This window comes from Prionailurus viverrinus, chromosome F1 (assembly GCF_022837055.1).
Source record: "Prionailurus viverrinus isolate Anna chromosome F1, UM_Priviv_1.0, whole genome shotgun sequence".
Lineage (NCBI taxonomy): Eukaryota > Metazoa > Chordata > Mammalia > Carnivora > Felidae > Prionailurus > Prionailurus viverrinus.
Genome location: NC_062577.1, coordinates 25,421,638 through 25,436,194, shown reverse-complemented (window position 1 = coordinate 25,436,194; position 14,557 = coordinate 25,421,638). Strand labels below are relative to the sequence as shown.

The 14,557-nt window shown below is 40.3% G+C and overlaps 1 protein-coding gene across 3 annotated transcripts in view; it reads left to right on the top strand.

Annotated features, from left to right (window-relative positions):
* The window catches only part of CEP350 (centrosomal protein 350), a 158,007-nt gene extending 144,181 nt beyond the window's left edge, over positions 1-13,826 (top strand). For 2 of the 3 annotated variants that reach the window (XM_047840249.1, XM_047840247.1), the window contains exon 38: positions 9,956-13,826. In XM_047840249.1, coding sequence (XP_047696205.1) covers positions 9,956-10,120 — 165 coding nt within the window. In that variant the 3' untranslated portion in view covers positions 10,121-13,826. Of the gene's footprint in view, positions 1-5,162; positions 5,252-9,955 lie in introns of all 3 variants that reach the window. The other variant, XM_047840250.1, reaches the window with a different exon arrangement.
* Positions 13,827-14,557: the final 731 nt, after the last annotated feature.

Below are 14,557 nucleotides of genomic sequence, written 5' to 3'. Positions count from 1 at the left end.
ACCAGTGAGAAGGATGTAGCCTGTAGGTCAAAGGTGACTGTTTAGGTTTATTGAAGCAAAACTTCTTAGGTAAGTTTATCTTGAGCACATGTCAAGTAAATGAGGAAACCAGCATAGTGTGGCAGTTCAAAATGAACAGAGAGTGAAGGCTTAATGCATGCGGCTTCCAGCTAGTTACAGACAGCTCTCACTTCACATGGTTATAAAAATGTCATCTTCACAGTGAAAGGATTAAATACGTTGGCGGGGGAGCAACAATTTGGAGGCATCTTCAGACTGGAATTATTAGTCAGAAATGACAAGTAGTACATCTCACAAGTGAACAATAAATGAATTGATTTGTAGCTCTTTAATAGACGTACCACAAAACAAGATCTTGTCCTTGGAAGGCATAGGCTTCCAGGTGCCAGGTAGGATCACTTACACAGGAAAACATTGGTCTCTCCAGCAGTTTTCAGAAAATTCTTAAATAGCAAACAAAAATTCCTTTTGCTAGTATGAGATTATTATAGCTTGGGTGAGGGTAATGTCAATGTACAACAATTTAGGAGATTTGGGAGTTGGGAAAATAGTAACAACATATATTTTGTGAATATTCCCTTTGTTGGTCATAAACTGTTTTTCACCTTCCTACAGAGAGACCTGGGCCTATGTAACTTGTTTCATGAGTTCACTCTTAATGTATAGCAAAATGATACTGTTAGTTCCTTGAGTTAATGATTAAAAATGCTAAATAAACTCCTCTCCCACTGTTAGATTTAGCCAACCTAGCATCTGGAGATTCTAATGCTCTTGCATAGAGAGATTGAGATTCAAAACAACAATTTTTTTATATCACATGAACCAAAATTTTTCCCATAGTACAAAAGAAAAATCATGTTTATTATAAAACAACCATGCTCATTTTAGGGAATTTAGAAAATATTGGTAAATCAAAAGAAAATCATGATAATCTCATCCTAGATAGCTCTTAATATTGTAATGTATAGACTTAGAGTCTTTATACAGAGGATTTTTTTAAACAGTTGAGATCATGGTCTCTTTTTTGTAATCTGATTGTTTTTAGTCAATAAAATGTGAACTTTTTTCTTGTCACTAAATGTTCCTCTATTTTATATCACATTTAATAACTTTATCCCATTTTATTGTTGTGGAAGTATAGTAATCCGTTGTACGGATGTACCATCATTTATTTAACCAGTCAGTAATTTTTTTTGCTCTTTTAAACGGCAGTGTTGTAATAAACATCTTGTGATATGGTAGATCTTTGTACTTATTTCCAGTGGTTTCCTTAGGATAAACTCCTAGAAATAGAATCGCTGATTAAAAGCATATGCGGAATGTTAAGGCTTATGTATGTGTTGTCAAATTGTTCTCCAAAAAGGTCGTAGCAATTATACATCCTTACCAGCACGGTACAAGAGTGGAGGTTCCCACCTTTGCCAATACTAGCTACTACCAATTTGTAAGTCTTTACCAAAAGAATGAGCTCATTTTGCTCTATTTAGTTTTATTATCAATGTGGTTAATATTTTTACCTGTTCATTGGTTATTCTAAATCTTTTGCATGTTTAATCCTTACATATTTCAGAATGACAAAAAAGAATGAAAATAATACAGAAACCATTGTTTCCACCTTTCTAACGTCCATACTTTAGTATTTCGTTAATCCCACAAACATCATGTCAGCTCTCAGCCTTTGTCTGCAGGTCTGTCTGTCTGCTCTAATCTCAGTCCCTGCTCCTGAATTCTGGCTTACTTACCTGTTGAATTCTAGGATGATCGTTCTTTCACTTCAGCAGCTTGAAGATACTATTTTCCTGTAATCTGACCTCTCTTGTTGGTCTTGAGACATCTGCTGATAGTTCTTTTTGGGGAATCTGTCTTATCTTTTTGGTTTCTGTGGAAGACCGTGTGTGTGTTTGTGTATTTGTGTGTTCGTTTCAGTTTCTCTGGATGTGTCTAGATGTGGATTTGGCTTGGTTTTTTTTTTTTTTTTTTTTTCCCTGCTTTGGACTCACTATGCTTATTAAATCTATGGATTCATATCTTTACTCAATTCTGGAAAATTCTCAGCTATTGTCTCTTAGAATATTGCCTCTCCCCAAGTCTCCAGTTCCCTGTGGTGCCTCTCTGGACATCTCTTTGGCCCTGTTCTCTCTTCCACGGTGCTTGATTCTTCCCCTAAATAGTTGCAGCTCTTGCCACTCTTTTAAATCCCTATTTGTTCTGGTAGTCAGGATTTTCCTCTTTTCTCAAGATTTCCCTATGCATTACAAATATTTTTTGGTGTATTTTATCCAGTATATCTGTCTTTATATGAGAACTTTTTCGCACCACCTTACTCTTATCTTACCATTTTTACTCTGACGGGCTTGCCAGCTAGTTGTGGTGTTGGGGGTGATGGTGTTTTAACGTACGCCAGGAGTTTTTCAAATTTTATTTCTAAGTAATATTTGGGTATTATCATTTAAAAGAGCAGAAGAGGGGCGCCTGGGTAGCGCAGTCGGTTAAGCGTCCGACTTCAGCCAGGTCACGATCTCGCGGTCCGTGAGTTCGAGCCCCACGTCGGGCTCTGGGCTGATGGCTCAGAGCCTGGAGCCTGTTTCCGATTCTGTGTCTCCTCTCTCTGCCCCTCCCCCGTTCATGCTCTGTCTCTCTCTGTCCCAAAAATAAATAAACGTTGAAAAAAAAAAATTTTTAAAGAGCAGAAGAAGTCAGTGATTAACATTTTGGTCAGCTCAATACTATAGATAAAATGAAGCCAGCTTTTCTTATAAAATAGATGAGTTTTATTGTTTTTCTAGAGTTTTGACTGTTGGTAATTTTGCTTAGGATCTTTAGATTTTAGAGGTCCTGAAATATCCTGAGCCTCATTTAATATTCTTGGATGTACGATCCCCAGAATGCTCCCACGGATGTTAGTGCCACTAAAATGAGAAAATAGGGCATAGCAGTTAAGAGCCAGATCTGTGGAATCAGACTCCTTGAAGGTTCCAAACTTGTCTCCTACCACTTATTAACAACGTGACTTTGGGCAGGTTACCTCTCTGTCTCTCAGTCTCCCCCTCTGTAAAGTGACAGCCTCATAGAGTTGTAGTGATGACCAAATGAGGTGCTGCATGTCTTAAGTGGCATATAGAAAGCTCTCAAAAGTAGTAGATATTATTAGTGTAAACGTTTTTATTGATTTACAATCATTTTCTTATTTGATCCCTACCCTCCCTGTCTATAAATAGCCAGAGTCTAAATTATGTCACTTAGAACTTGGGTCAGAAATTTGACTTGGTGCTATGAGATACATTATGAAAATTTTTGTTTTCTTGCATTGTGAAAGTAAAAATTTCATCTTTTTATTAAAAATACACATGCTGGGGCACTTGGGTGGCTCAGTCGGTTAAACGTCCGACTTTTGGTTTCAGCTCAGGTCATGATCTCACAGTTCGTGAGTTCGAGCCCCGCGTCAGGACAGTGCAGAGCCTGCTCCGAATTCTCTCTCTCCCCCTCTCTCTGCCCCTCCCATGCACACGCGCTCTGTCTCAAATAAGTAGACTTGAAAAAAAATAAGAATAAAAATGTACATGCCTCTCAGCTATAGTAGTTTTAATCTGTTACCTATGCCTGATAGATGAAAGCACTTGGACTCAGAACAAGCAGATGCTGTCACCTCTGCCTAAAGATCCTAACACTACTAGCTAGATTTAATCCCAGAATGCTGTGACTCCATCTTCCTATAAGATCATATAATATGTCAGCCATATCGCCAAGTTTTTCAATATACTTTTTGACCAGTTCCAGTATTTTCTTTCATCACACTGCTTCATCACCACACAGTCCAGTGTGATGAAAGAAAAGATTAACACAGAATTAAATCATGTGAAAAGTTTAATTGGAGAAGGGACTCTGATGTATGTATACATAAATACCATGCTTTACAACGATAAGGAAGAACTAGAGAAAACTATTCACATATTTCCCTGTTACAGCATTAGATCCACTGAGCTCCCAGGAGCATCTGTGGCCAGTTCAAATTAACCCAATCAGTCAATCAATCAATCAACCAATCAATCATTTCTTATGGACCTGCTATGTGCTAAGTAGTATTCTAGGCCCCGGGAATACATTAGTGAACAAACCAGACAAAATGCAAGGAGCTTTCATTCTAGTAAGGGAGACAGATACATAAGAAAAATAAATCTATGGAGGCAATAAGGGAATATTGGGGGTTGCAGTTCTAGATAGGATGGCTGGGAAAGATTTTACTGAGAAGATAATATTTGTTTAAAGGACTGAGGGAAATGAAGTGAGCGAAACATTCATCCAGGGGAAGAAAATTCTGGAAAAGATACATTGGGCCTTGATTATTAGGGAAAAATCACTGGGGAGTCAGAAAAAGTAGTAGGAGATGATGTCCCAGAAGTACCGGGGTGTGTGTGTGTGTGTGTGTGTGTGTGTGTGTGTGTGTGTACACGCACAGAGGGCCGAATCATACAGGGTCTAATAGGCCCTTGTAAAAACTAGGTTTTACGCTGAATAAGATCAGCAGACATTTAAGGTTTGAGCAGAAGAGTGATGTGATCTGACTTAATTTATTTAACAGGATCACTGTGACTGCTGTGTTGAGAATAGACTGAGGGAATGGTAGTAAAGGCAGGAGCAAGGAGACCAGCAAGATATTGTCATAATCCAGACAAGCAATAATAGTGGCTAGCACCAGTGTGGTGGTGTTGAGGTGGTAAGAAGTGGTCAGATTCTAGACAGATTTGCAAAGCAGAATGGAATTGCTGATAAATTGTGCCATATGAGAGAGGGAAAAGTATTAAGAATAACTCCATCGGGTTGGCCTGAACAACTCGAAGGATGGAACTTCCCTTTGCCGACTTGAGGAAGACTGAGAGGAGCAGGTTGGGAAGCAATATCAAGAGTTCTGTTCTGAACCTGTTAAATTGGAGGTGTCTGATAAACATCCAAATGGAGATACTGAAGAGGCAAGTGGACATACAAGTCTAGATCTCAGGCACGAGTCCTAGGCCAGAGGTAGGACTTTGGGAGTGGTGGACACATAGATGGCAGTCAGAGCCCTGAGACCAACAGAGTGTAGACGCAAAGGGAGGAGGTCCAAGGACTAATTCCTGACACACTCTAATGTTTCATGTATTCAGAAGATGAGGAGGAACCAACAAATGAAACTAAAAAGGAGCAGCCAGTGAAGTAGAAGCAAGCCAGGAGAGGGTGGGGTCCTGGAAGCCAGGTAAGAGTGTTTTAAGGAAGAGGCAAGAATCAACTGCATGGGATACAGCTAATTGGTCAAGTAAAATGAGAACTAAGGATTTACCATGGGATTTAGCAACGTGGCGGTCTTTACTGATCTTAACATTAATACAAAGACTTTGGGTGGCGTGCATGAGGTAAACGTTTGATTTGCAGTAGGTTTCTTTTTTTTTTTTTTTTAACGTTTATTTATTTTTGAGACAGGGAGAGACAGCATGAATGGGGGAGGGTCAGAGAGAGAGGGAGACACAGAATTTGAAACAGGCTCCAGGCTCTGAGCTGTCAGCACAGAGCCCGACGTGGGGCTTGAACTCACAGACCGCGAGATCATGACCTGAGCCTAAGTCGGATGCTTAACCGACTGAGCCACACAGGTGCCCCTTGCAGTAGGTTTCAAGAGAGAACAAGAGATTAGTGAGAGCAAGAATGGACATGTCAAAGGAGTTTTTTTGTGAAGCGAAAGATGGAGGGGGACATGGTGACAAGAGAGCATTCTTGTAGCTTGAAAGAAATATGCTGACAGGAAAAAGGAGAAATTGTGATGGCGCAGAGGAGAGAGCACGGCAGGAACATGTCCCTGAGTCGGCGCGGTGGCATCCACACCATGGACGGGTGCCCTCCCGCTGAACGTGAGCACTTGTGACAGGATGATCTGTTACAGTAAATATTCCAGAATGAACAGTAGCTTCCTCCAAAAGTTGCTTTCCAAAAGGAAATGTGTAATTTAGCTGTCATCGCTCAGACTAGGAAGGTCCCTAATCAGTCTAACTCTCCCTGTGTCAGTAGGCATTATTTGAGGTGAGTAAAATACAAAGAAAGTTTTTTTTTTTTTTTTTTTTTTTTTAGACAGAAGGGCCTCCATTAGCCAAAAATAAGAACAGAAATCTTTCTTTCAGCTCCAGGTCTCATTCACTCTGTCTCTTTACCACTCCAGAAGGACATTAAGTTTTCTCTTAGGTTAGCTAAGAATATGATGAGCTATTTTTAGCAATGCATTCTCAAAGCGTATGTGATGTGGGATGAACGACAAGAAATTAGACCAACTCTTGCATATCCTTTACACATAGTAGCCTTGGAAATTGCCTCTACTGTAGGTACAGTTGCACTAAGGACAAATCCTGTAGTGAAACCACCTAGCTTATGATTGAATCTCCTTTACCAGTTAAGGTCTGTTAAGGTACGAGATAGCTCCTGAGGGTCTACCTATTGTTGATAAGTTCTTTCTCATATTAAGCCTAAAAGGGTTTTCTTTCATATAATTAATTATAATTTACTTCTCCAGCTTTGGGGTTTTATCTAACAATTTGAATTCTTCCTGCATGCCTTTGAGGCAGCTGTCGTGTTGCACCTGAGTCTTTCTCTCCCCTTTAAATGGTATTCTCTCCTCTTGTCTGATAGTGTTTTTAAGTCCCCTCAACATCTTTTCACTTTACCTCTTTTTTCAGTGTCCCTCTTTAAATACTGTGCACAGAACAGACCATGTAATATTTCGTGTATTTAATTAGTACGGACATGCAACCCTTCGTTTTTTAGATATTACACTTGGACTAATGCAGTTTATAGTTACATTTGTTTTATTTTTAGCTAAATCATTCTCACAGGACTCACAAAAACTTAGGAAACCCCCAAGACCAAAGTTTCAAACTGTTCCTCTGTTGTTATTTTGGGGACCCAAATATTGGACCTTATTCTTTTATTGCATCATCTTGTTAAATTTGGCTCTTCATTCCAAGCTACCCATACATTTTTGAGTTCGTTTTTCCAACGTAGTTCTGTTCTCAACTTCTTGTTACCTCTAAAATTCATCCGGGTCATTGCTGCAAACGATGAACTGGACAGAGCCAAAGACAGCCTTTTAGCACTCAGTAAAAAATCCATGTGCCAGATGTTTAGCACATTCTATTCGCACCATCCTTGTCACTGAGAAATTAAAATTATTAGACTGACTTTTTAATGTAATTTAATTTTTTTTTTAATTTTTTTTTAACGTTTATTTATTTTTGAGACAGAGAGAGACAGAGCATGAACGGGGGAGGGGCAGAGAGAGAGGGAGACACAGAACCGGAAGCAGGCTCCAGGCTCTGGGCCATCAGCCCAGAGCCTGACACGGGGCTTGAACTCACGGACCACGAGATCGTGACCTGAGCTGAAGTCGGACGCTTAACCGACTGAGCCACCCAGGCGCCCCTAATGTAACTTAATTTATATAATACATATTAATTTACCATACATGCATAACACATCTGCGGGAACAGAGGAAAATGTGTAAGAAAATAGAATAGGCTCCAATAGCCAGAAGAAAAAAACACGGAGGCAGATCTGCAGGTTATGAGATCCCTCAGTTGCCATAGTTGAAGTTCTGAGTTGGGCTTTGTGCTTTTTGATGGCTAAAGCAAAATGGAAAACATGATATTAGTCCTCACCAGCCAAAAGGGAGATGGTTCCTGCTCTTAAGGAGGAGCAAAGCTTTTGCTAAATCTGATGAGGGCACTGTGGGGGCTCATCGTCTGTGCACTGAGATAACAGATGAAGTCCCAAGCATATATTCTACTCTAAGGCCACAATTGGTTGCATCAGGACAGTGCTTCCTAAATTTTGTTACTGGGAAGGAGAAAAGATTTAACCTTAAAGGTTGAGAAAACTTATAAAAAGGAAAGCTGTGCAACTTTGTTTGGACAAAATTCATGGGCAATATGAAATCTTATGTGGGGACACACTTCTTAGCTTTCCCAGAACATGGATCTCCCCCCAACACCAGTTCGAGAAGTGTCGCATTAGGCTGTTGCGTACAGCATCCTTCATGAGAGGAACACCAGTTCCTTGGGAGGTTAATTGTGTTTCTTACACATCCATACAAAATGATTCTTTGATCAAATAAATATGGGAAACCCTGGATTAAATGTTTCTTGGGGTGCCTGGGTGGCTCAGTCAGTTAAGCGTCCGACTTTGGCTCAGGTCATGATCTCGTGGTTTGTGAGTTCGAGCCCCGCATCGGGCTCTGTGCTGACAGCTCAGAGGCTGGAGCCTGCTTCAAATTCTGTGTCTCCCTCTCTCTCTGCCCTTCCCATGCTCATGCTCTGTCTCTCTCTCTCTCTCAATAATAAATGTTAAAAAAATTTTTAAGAAGTTTCTTTACTGGCGGACTTCTTTTCAATAGGCTAATTTACATTGTGAAACTCCCAGAGGGAGCTTTCTAAAACTTATTTGACCTTGGAGCCCTTTCTGGTGGCATATGTGTTCAGATCATAAATTAGGGAACAGAGGAAATGGATGTTTTGTAAACCCTTCAAAAAACTCTCCTCAAAGAGAAAGAATATGGCAGCCACCGTGTCATAGATCTGTCAGCCCTGGCCAAGGGCACCTGTCAGGCAAGGCTGTTCTTTCTTCTTGTGCTCTCAAACTCCAGGGCAGTGGAGTCTTCTCATTTCCTCCTAACAGGAACCAGAGTACCAAGTGCCCACCTTCACTTCCTCTGCGTCTTTCAAGATGAAACTCTGATCAGGGCAAGTCAGGTATTTGTGGTTGTATGGCTTTTTCACCAAGTTAGATTTCTGGTTAGACACTCCGGTCACTGAATTTCTCACTAGATTGGGGTTTACAATCCCACTTTCTCCGCCTGACCTCCAACCCACATACAGTATCATTACATACTATTAAGTCTCATATGTTTGTTTGTTTTTAAGAGTAGTCTTTAAAAATTGTAAACAAGCAAAAAAATCTTGGACAGTTAGTTCTAACTTGATTGGTTTTAGTTTATCTTGGGAATCCCCAAACCTTAAAACGCAACTAATACTGTAATAACATTGTATGATGACAGATGGTAGGTACACTTACCATGGTGAGTATGGCATAATGTATGGAATTGTTGAATCACTGTGTCAAACTAATTAACATTGGGTGTCAACTATACTTCAGTTAAAAAAAAAAAGAGCAAGTATTACATGACTGATTTTTAAAATAAACTTAAGCAATAATAACATTTTAAAAATACTGTAATGAAGGGGCGCCTGGGTGGCTCAGTCGGTTCAGCATCTGACTTTGGCTCAGGTCATGATCTCAGAGTTTGTGAGTTTGAGCCCCGCATTAGGCTCTGTACTGACAGCTCAAAGCTCTGTCTCTCTCTCAAAAAATAAATAAACATAAAAAATAAAATAAAAATACTGTAATGAATATTAAACTTCATTTATTTATAATTTTCTAAAGTCGCATTCAGTATTTTCTTTGGATATATACATTTTGTAATTGTAAATCCATACATCTAAGAGTTTACATTCTTCTCTCCCCCTTAAATCCTTATACACATTTGCTTCTGTTGTCATAGACAACAACACATTTGTAATCCTTAATATCTATAATACCTTAATATCTAATATAAATCCTTCATATCTAAAATATCTTAGTAAAATACTGGAATATCATCAAATTCTACTCTGACAGTTTTGAAGCCACTGTTATTTGGCAGTTGAGTTTTTTCAAATCTCTTGCAACTTGAAAAGGGATCTTGATACCATCATATAAACTACCTTTTGTCTGACTTATTTCCTTGGTCTATGTTCTCATGGACGGGCATGTAATACACAGTGATATATAATAATGCCTACTATCAGGCATTGCATTAATATGATTAGTTTTGTAGCTTTTGTGCGACAGTAATTTTCTCGCCTTGTTGTTCCCTAAATTCCAGGTGCAGGAGCTGCACGAAGAGGAGGCGCAGTGGGTGAACTATGACGAGGATGAGCTGTGTGTGAAGATGCAGCTCGCCGAGGGGATCTTCGAGACCTTGATCAGAGATACTATCGATGTTCTGAATCAGATCAGTGAAAAACAGGGGAGAATGCTACTTGTGTGACATCTTGCAAATAAATCGAACACTGAGTGTAATATGAGTCCTGGGCCTTTCTGCCTCCTGATACACACCCCATCTCCATCATAGCAAGAGTGCTCCTGGACTTGGTACCTTTCCTTAAAGACTACTGGTTTGGAGTTCATGGGACCATGCGGTATATCTGGTATGACAGCCTTTGCCTTTAGAGACCGTCCACTGGATCCATTGGTTATTTTCGGTGGGCAGGGCCGCACTCCTGATGTTGACACGCGGTATAATCCTACACCTCTTGTTAGCGCCCCTACCAGGTCCCAGATGTGGGCTGAAAACACCAGACTCACCTCTTAGCTTAGACGAGGCTGTCTCTTCGTTGAATCTGAAGTCAGGCAGGGTGAGGTGTATAGCTAACGTGCGTCCTACCATTTTGGAGACATAATCCTGGTCTATACCATGAAAGTCATAAATGGACACGATAGTCTCTCAACAGTATTAAACCCTTAACCACTTCTAAATAGGCAAGTTTAATCATGTGTGCCTATTTCACACTTTGGAATTCCTGTCGCTTCTTTTTGAAGACCGTTTTCTTCCATTCTTGCAGTTGAGCAGCACCGAGTGGACCTGTCGAGTTAATAAATCAGTGGTAGCCTTGCTTTATGAGCACCATCTACAGAATTTTAAGCCTTTGCATTATTTTTAGTCTTCTCTGTGTGGGCATGAAAACGAGGAATGCCCCCACTGAAGACCGGGCTCAAAGGACGGATGCGGGGCCGGCTCTTCTACCCCTTCTTCTGTCCCTGCACTTTGCTTACTCCTTCTAAACCTCTGCCAGCTGCTCCCAGAATCCCAGATCCTCAGGACCATCTCAGGCATCCAGGCATGGCAAAAGTGGAAATGATTCATTTTGGCCTTCAAACGTTCAACTCCCCCCCCCACCCCCCATCTCTCCCCCAAGAAGTCAGAGACGCTGTTACTTGAATGATTTAGGAAATGAGTGTGTGCACCAAAGACAAAAAGATATTGTCTGTTGTTCGTGTGCTTGTGTTGCGCTATGGAACATTTTTTTTTTAATTTATTTTCAGATAAATTATTAAGTTGGAAACGTGTGTCCCTATTCAGAAGTGAAAGATTCTTCTTGTAATAGTTAAGCTTCCGTCTTGAAGCTTCTGTGGTTCATAGTCTTTGCACAGGAAATCTACGGTTTAAACAGACCCGTACACATATCGAAGAAGGCAGTTTGATTCGGTGAAAAGAAGATGAGCTTTTCCGAGATCACCTGCAGTAGCAGGAATGGAATAAGGTGATTTAAAGACACTGCACAATTCAGTTCTGCCTCTCCTGCAGCATTGCTTCTCACAACTCTTACCTGTACCTGAAAAGAAATACATAGACTCCAGCTGCTACGTTAGAGCACACATGATGCTCTCCGGGACCTCAATACACTGCCTTCTCGACTGGTTTCTCTTAATCGGTCCCATCCTTCTTCAAGTAATCTAGAAGAATGTGGATAATCTTAGGCGTGAATGTAAATGCCTTAATATTGGAAGGTCCTGACTAGAAGCATGATATAAGACATCCACTGGATTCCTATTTACAAATATCCTGGAATGTTAGAGCTTCACAATATGTTAGAAAAACCCCAAAGATGGTATAATCTTTAAGTGTGCACGTTTGTTCATTTCTGCATCTTCCCTGTCAACTTGCCTTTGCGTCTCAAGTGTTTCACTATGCACACTTCCATTCCTCCTTGGTTTCATCTTGTCATCATGAGACACTTACTGAAATGATCATTGGAATATTTGCATTTTGCACAATGACTGGTCTGATAGCTCTTGACAAATAAGGAAAGCACTGAAATGTGGTGACTGGGTCTCGGGAAATGCGCAGTTTGATGCATCGCCAGCATTTCTTCTGGGCTTTTGATGTTGAGCTCTAGTCTTGTAGCCATAACGAGCAGATTGACTAAGAGAAGCTAGGGTTTCTTGGGGTTATTAACCAGTAGTGTGGAGATATTGTTCTCACGCGGCCAAGGAAAAGCAAAGGCCTTTGTTTTTAGTCTGTGTTACTTGGAAGACAGAAAAACATCTTGTCTACACACTTTGGCTGTTTGTAGGATTACATTGTCCTTATGATACTGAAACTTTACAGCTGCTATAAATTTTTTATAAGTGAATATAAAAATAATATAATAGGAATATAGGTTGTTTTTCTACATTCTCATTATTTGGATCTAAATCAATTTTTAATAAGAAAGTTAATCTTTACTCTTTATGACATTATGATTCCAGAAAAGGAAAAGAGTAGATCAGAGTGCGGAGCCCGTAGAGTTCCGTGGTGAGGGCGCTGCTGGGGCTGCGCGGTCCTCAGAAATCCGGGCTCCACCGGGGAGGCAGCAGTCGGTCCGTCTTGCCCCTGCTTAGAAATGGTTGTCCATAGTTTGGTAGCAGAAAACGGAGGAATCTATAATTAGCAGATTTCTTACTATTTTAACTATTGGATATAATGGAAAAGGTGTTTCTTGTTAGCAGTAGGATTGATGACTGTGGATATGCAGCCACTTGTTCCATATTGGGATCTTTTTAATCAAGCTCTGCCTCTTCAAGAATCTAAATAGTCCCTCTTTCTAATCTTTGTTCCTTCTCCCCACGCTCCCATCCTCTTTCACTCTTTCTTTGTAATTCCTCTAAGAAAAAGATCTTTGCATCAGCAGTAATATCTTTTAGAATAGCACTATCAGAATTTAGTAGTAAACCAACATAGAGGCTTCAGATTTATTTCTGAGTCCAAAATAATTTGTGCTATCCAGGGTACTCGACTCTGGGTTAAATAAGTACAGGGTATAGATTCCCTCTTCAGGTCTAAACAGGAATTTTTATTCTAGGGAAAAGTGGGAAGAGCTCAAAAGTAGTTAATAAGGAAGGCAATTTGTTTTTCTTTTACCCGAAAGAAAAGAAAATTCCTTCTGTGACTACAGGTCTCTGAGAAATTATCTTTCAGAAGAGATTTCATTGCTCATAAGAGTGTTGTGGCCTATTGATAAAAACAATTTTGTTCACTTTCTTGTCTTGAAAAAAAGTGGCCTTAGCTTTTTGCAATACTTGAATAAAGTGTGTACTCGCACAGCGTTAGAGACTCATAACTTTTCTGCAAGAAGTTCAAACTTACATCTTCTTTTACTACCTTAAGAATACTAGTGAATAAAAACATTAATTCAAAGAGCAAATGATAGAAACTACAATGATGTTTAATGCAAATTGTAGGAACTTACATGTTTACAAATCATCTTAAACTGGTTGTGCAGCAATTCAATAAAATATCTTTGTATTATAAAAATGTGAAGAAAACAATGTAAACTGATGTAAAGGAGGTACTGTCATTTTAATTAACCTGTATGTTTAATAGCTTTTCCTTCCGGACTTTGCAAAGCCTTCTCGGGAAACACGTTGCAAAGCGTTCTCTGGGAGGCCTGGCCTCCGTGTGTGTACTGTACTGTGCAGACATGAAAAAACAAACCCGTTTACTGTGTATGTGTAAATAGCCTGGTCACCAGGCCATTTTCAGCCAATAGTCACATCCGGTGCAGCTCGCACACGACACTCGGGGTGTGGTTTGTAAGTATGACCTGTAAAATAACTGGGATGGAGTCCCATGTATACCTGTGTAAATAGATTTGTTAACTGAAATGTACTTTAAGAAAAGAGAAAATCTGTAAATAAACTGATTTATAAATTAATACCGTGTCAGGTGTTTGCGTCCTCACCTTTGGAGCCAAGTGTAGAAAGCCACAGTCCCCGTGAAGTTCACTGACTTCTGGTTGCCGGCGGGACAGCCGACTGGGCTGAGCTGTGTGGAGGACCTGTTTGCCGTGCTCACAGACGCACACGTCTGAGCAGCCTGGGCTCTGACGTTCGTCACTTGTTTGTCCAGTCGTTGGGCACAGCTTCGTGTCCTGAGCACTGGGCAGAGGGCTGGAGAGGTAGCGGAGGCAACGGACGTGGTCCCTGATCTCATGGAGCTTAAAGTCTACTGAAGGCGTCATCAAAAAAGAACTTCCAAAACAATGTCTAACAGAAATTCAGGAGGTGCTGAAATGAAGCACTCACGGGGGTTTGAGAATCTATTGACAAAAGGACCAGCAAGGTTGGGGATGGGCCAGAGAAGAGCTCTCTGACAAATGATAACTTTGAGGTCTATATTGATGGGTTTCTTCCCTGTAATTCATGGGAAAACTCTTCTCTCCCAGGTGACTTGATTTCTGATCATCCTCGCAAAATAACACACGGAAAAGTCACACACAATTAAGTGAGCCATAAAAAAGCAAGCATCCAATGACTAGGTGTGGAGGCTCTAATTTATTTCTAGAAATACAAGCTTGGAGAAGAATGGAGCTAGCGATCTAGAAGAATAAAAGAATTTCAAAGGTTGCAACGTATGGCCCTCAGGATCATGAATCCTCTCTGGTCC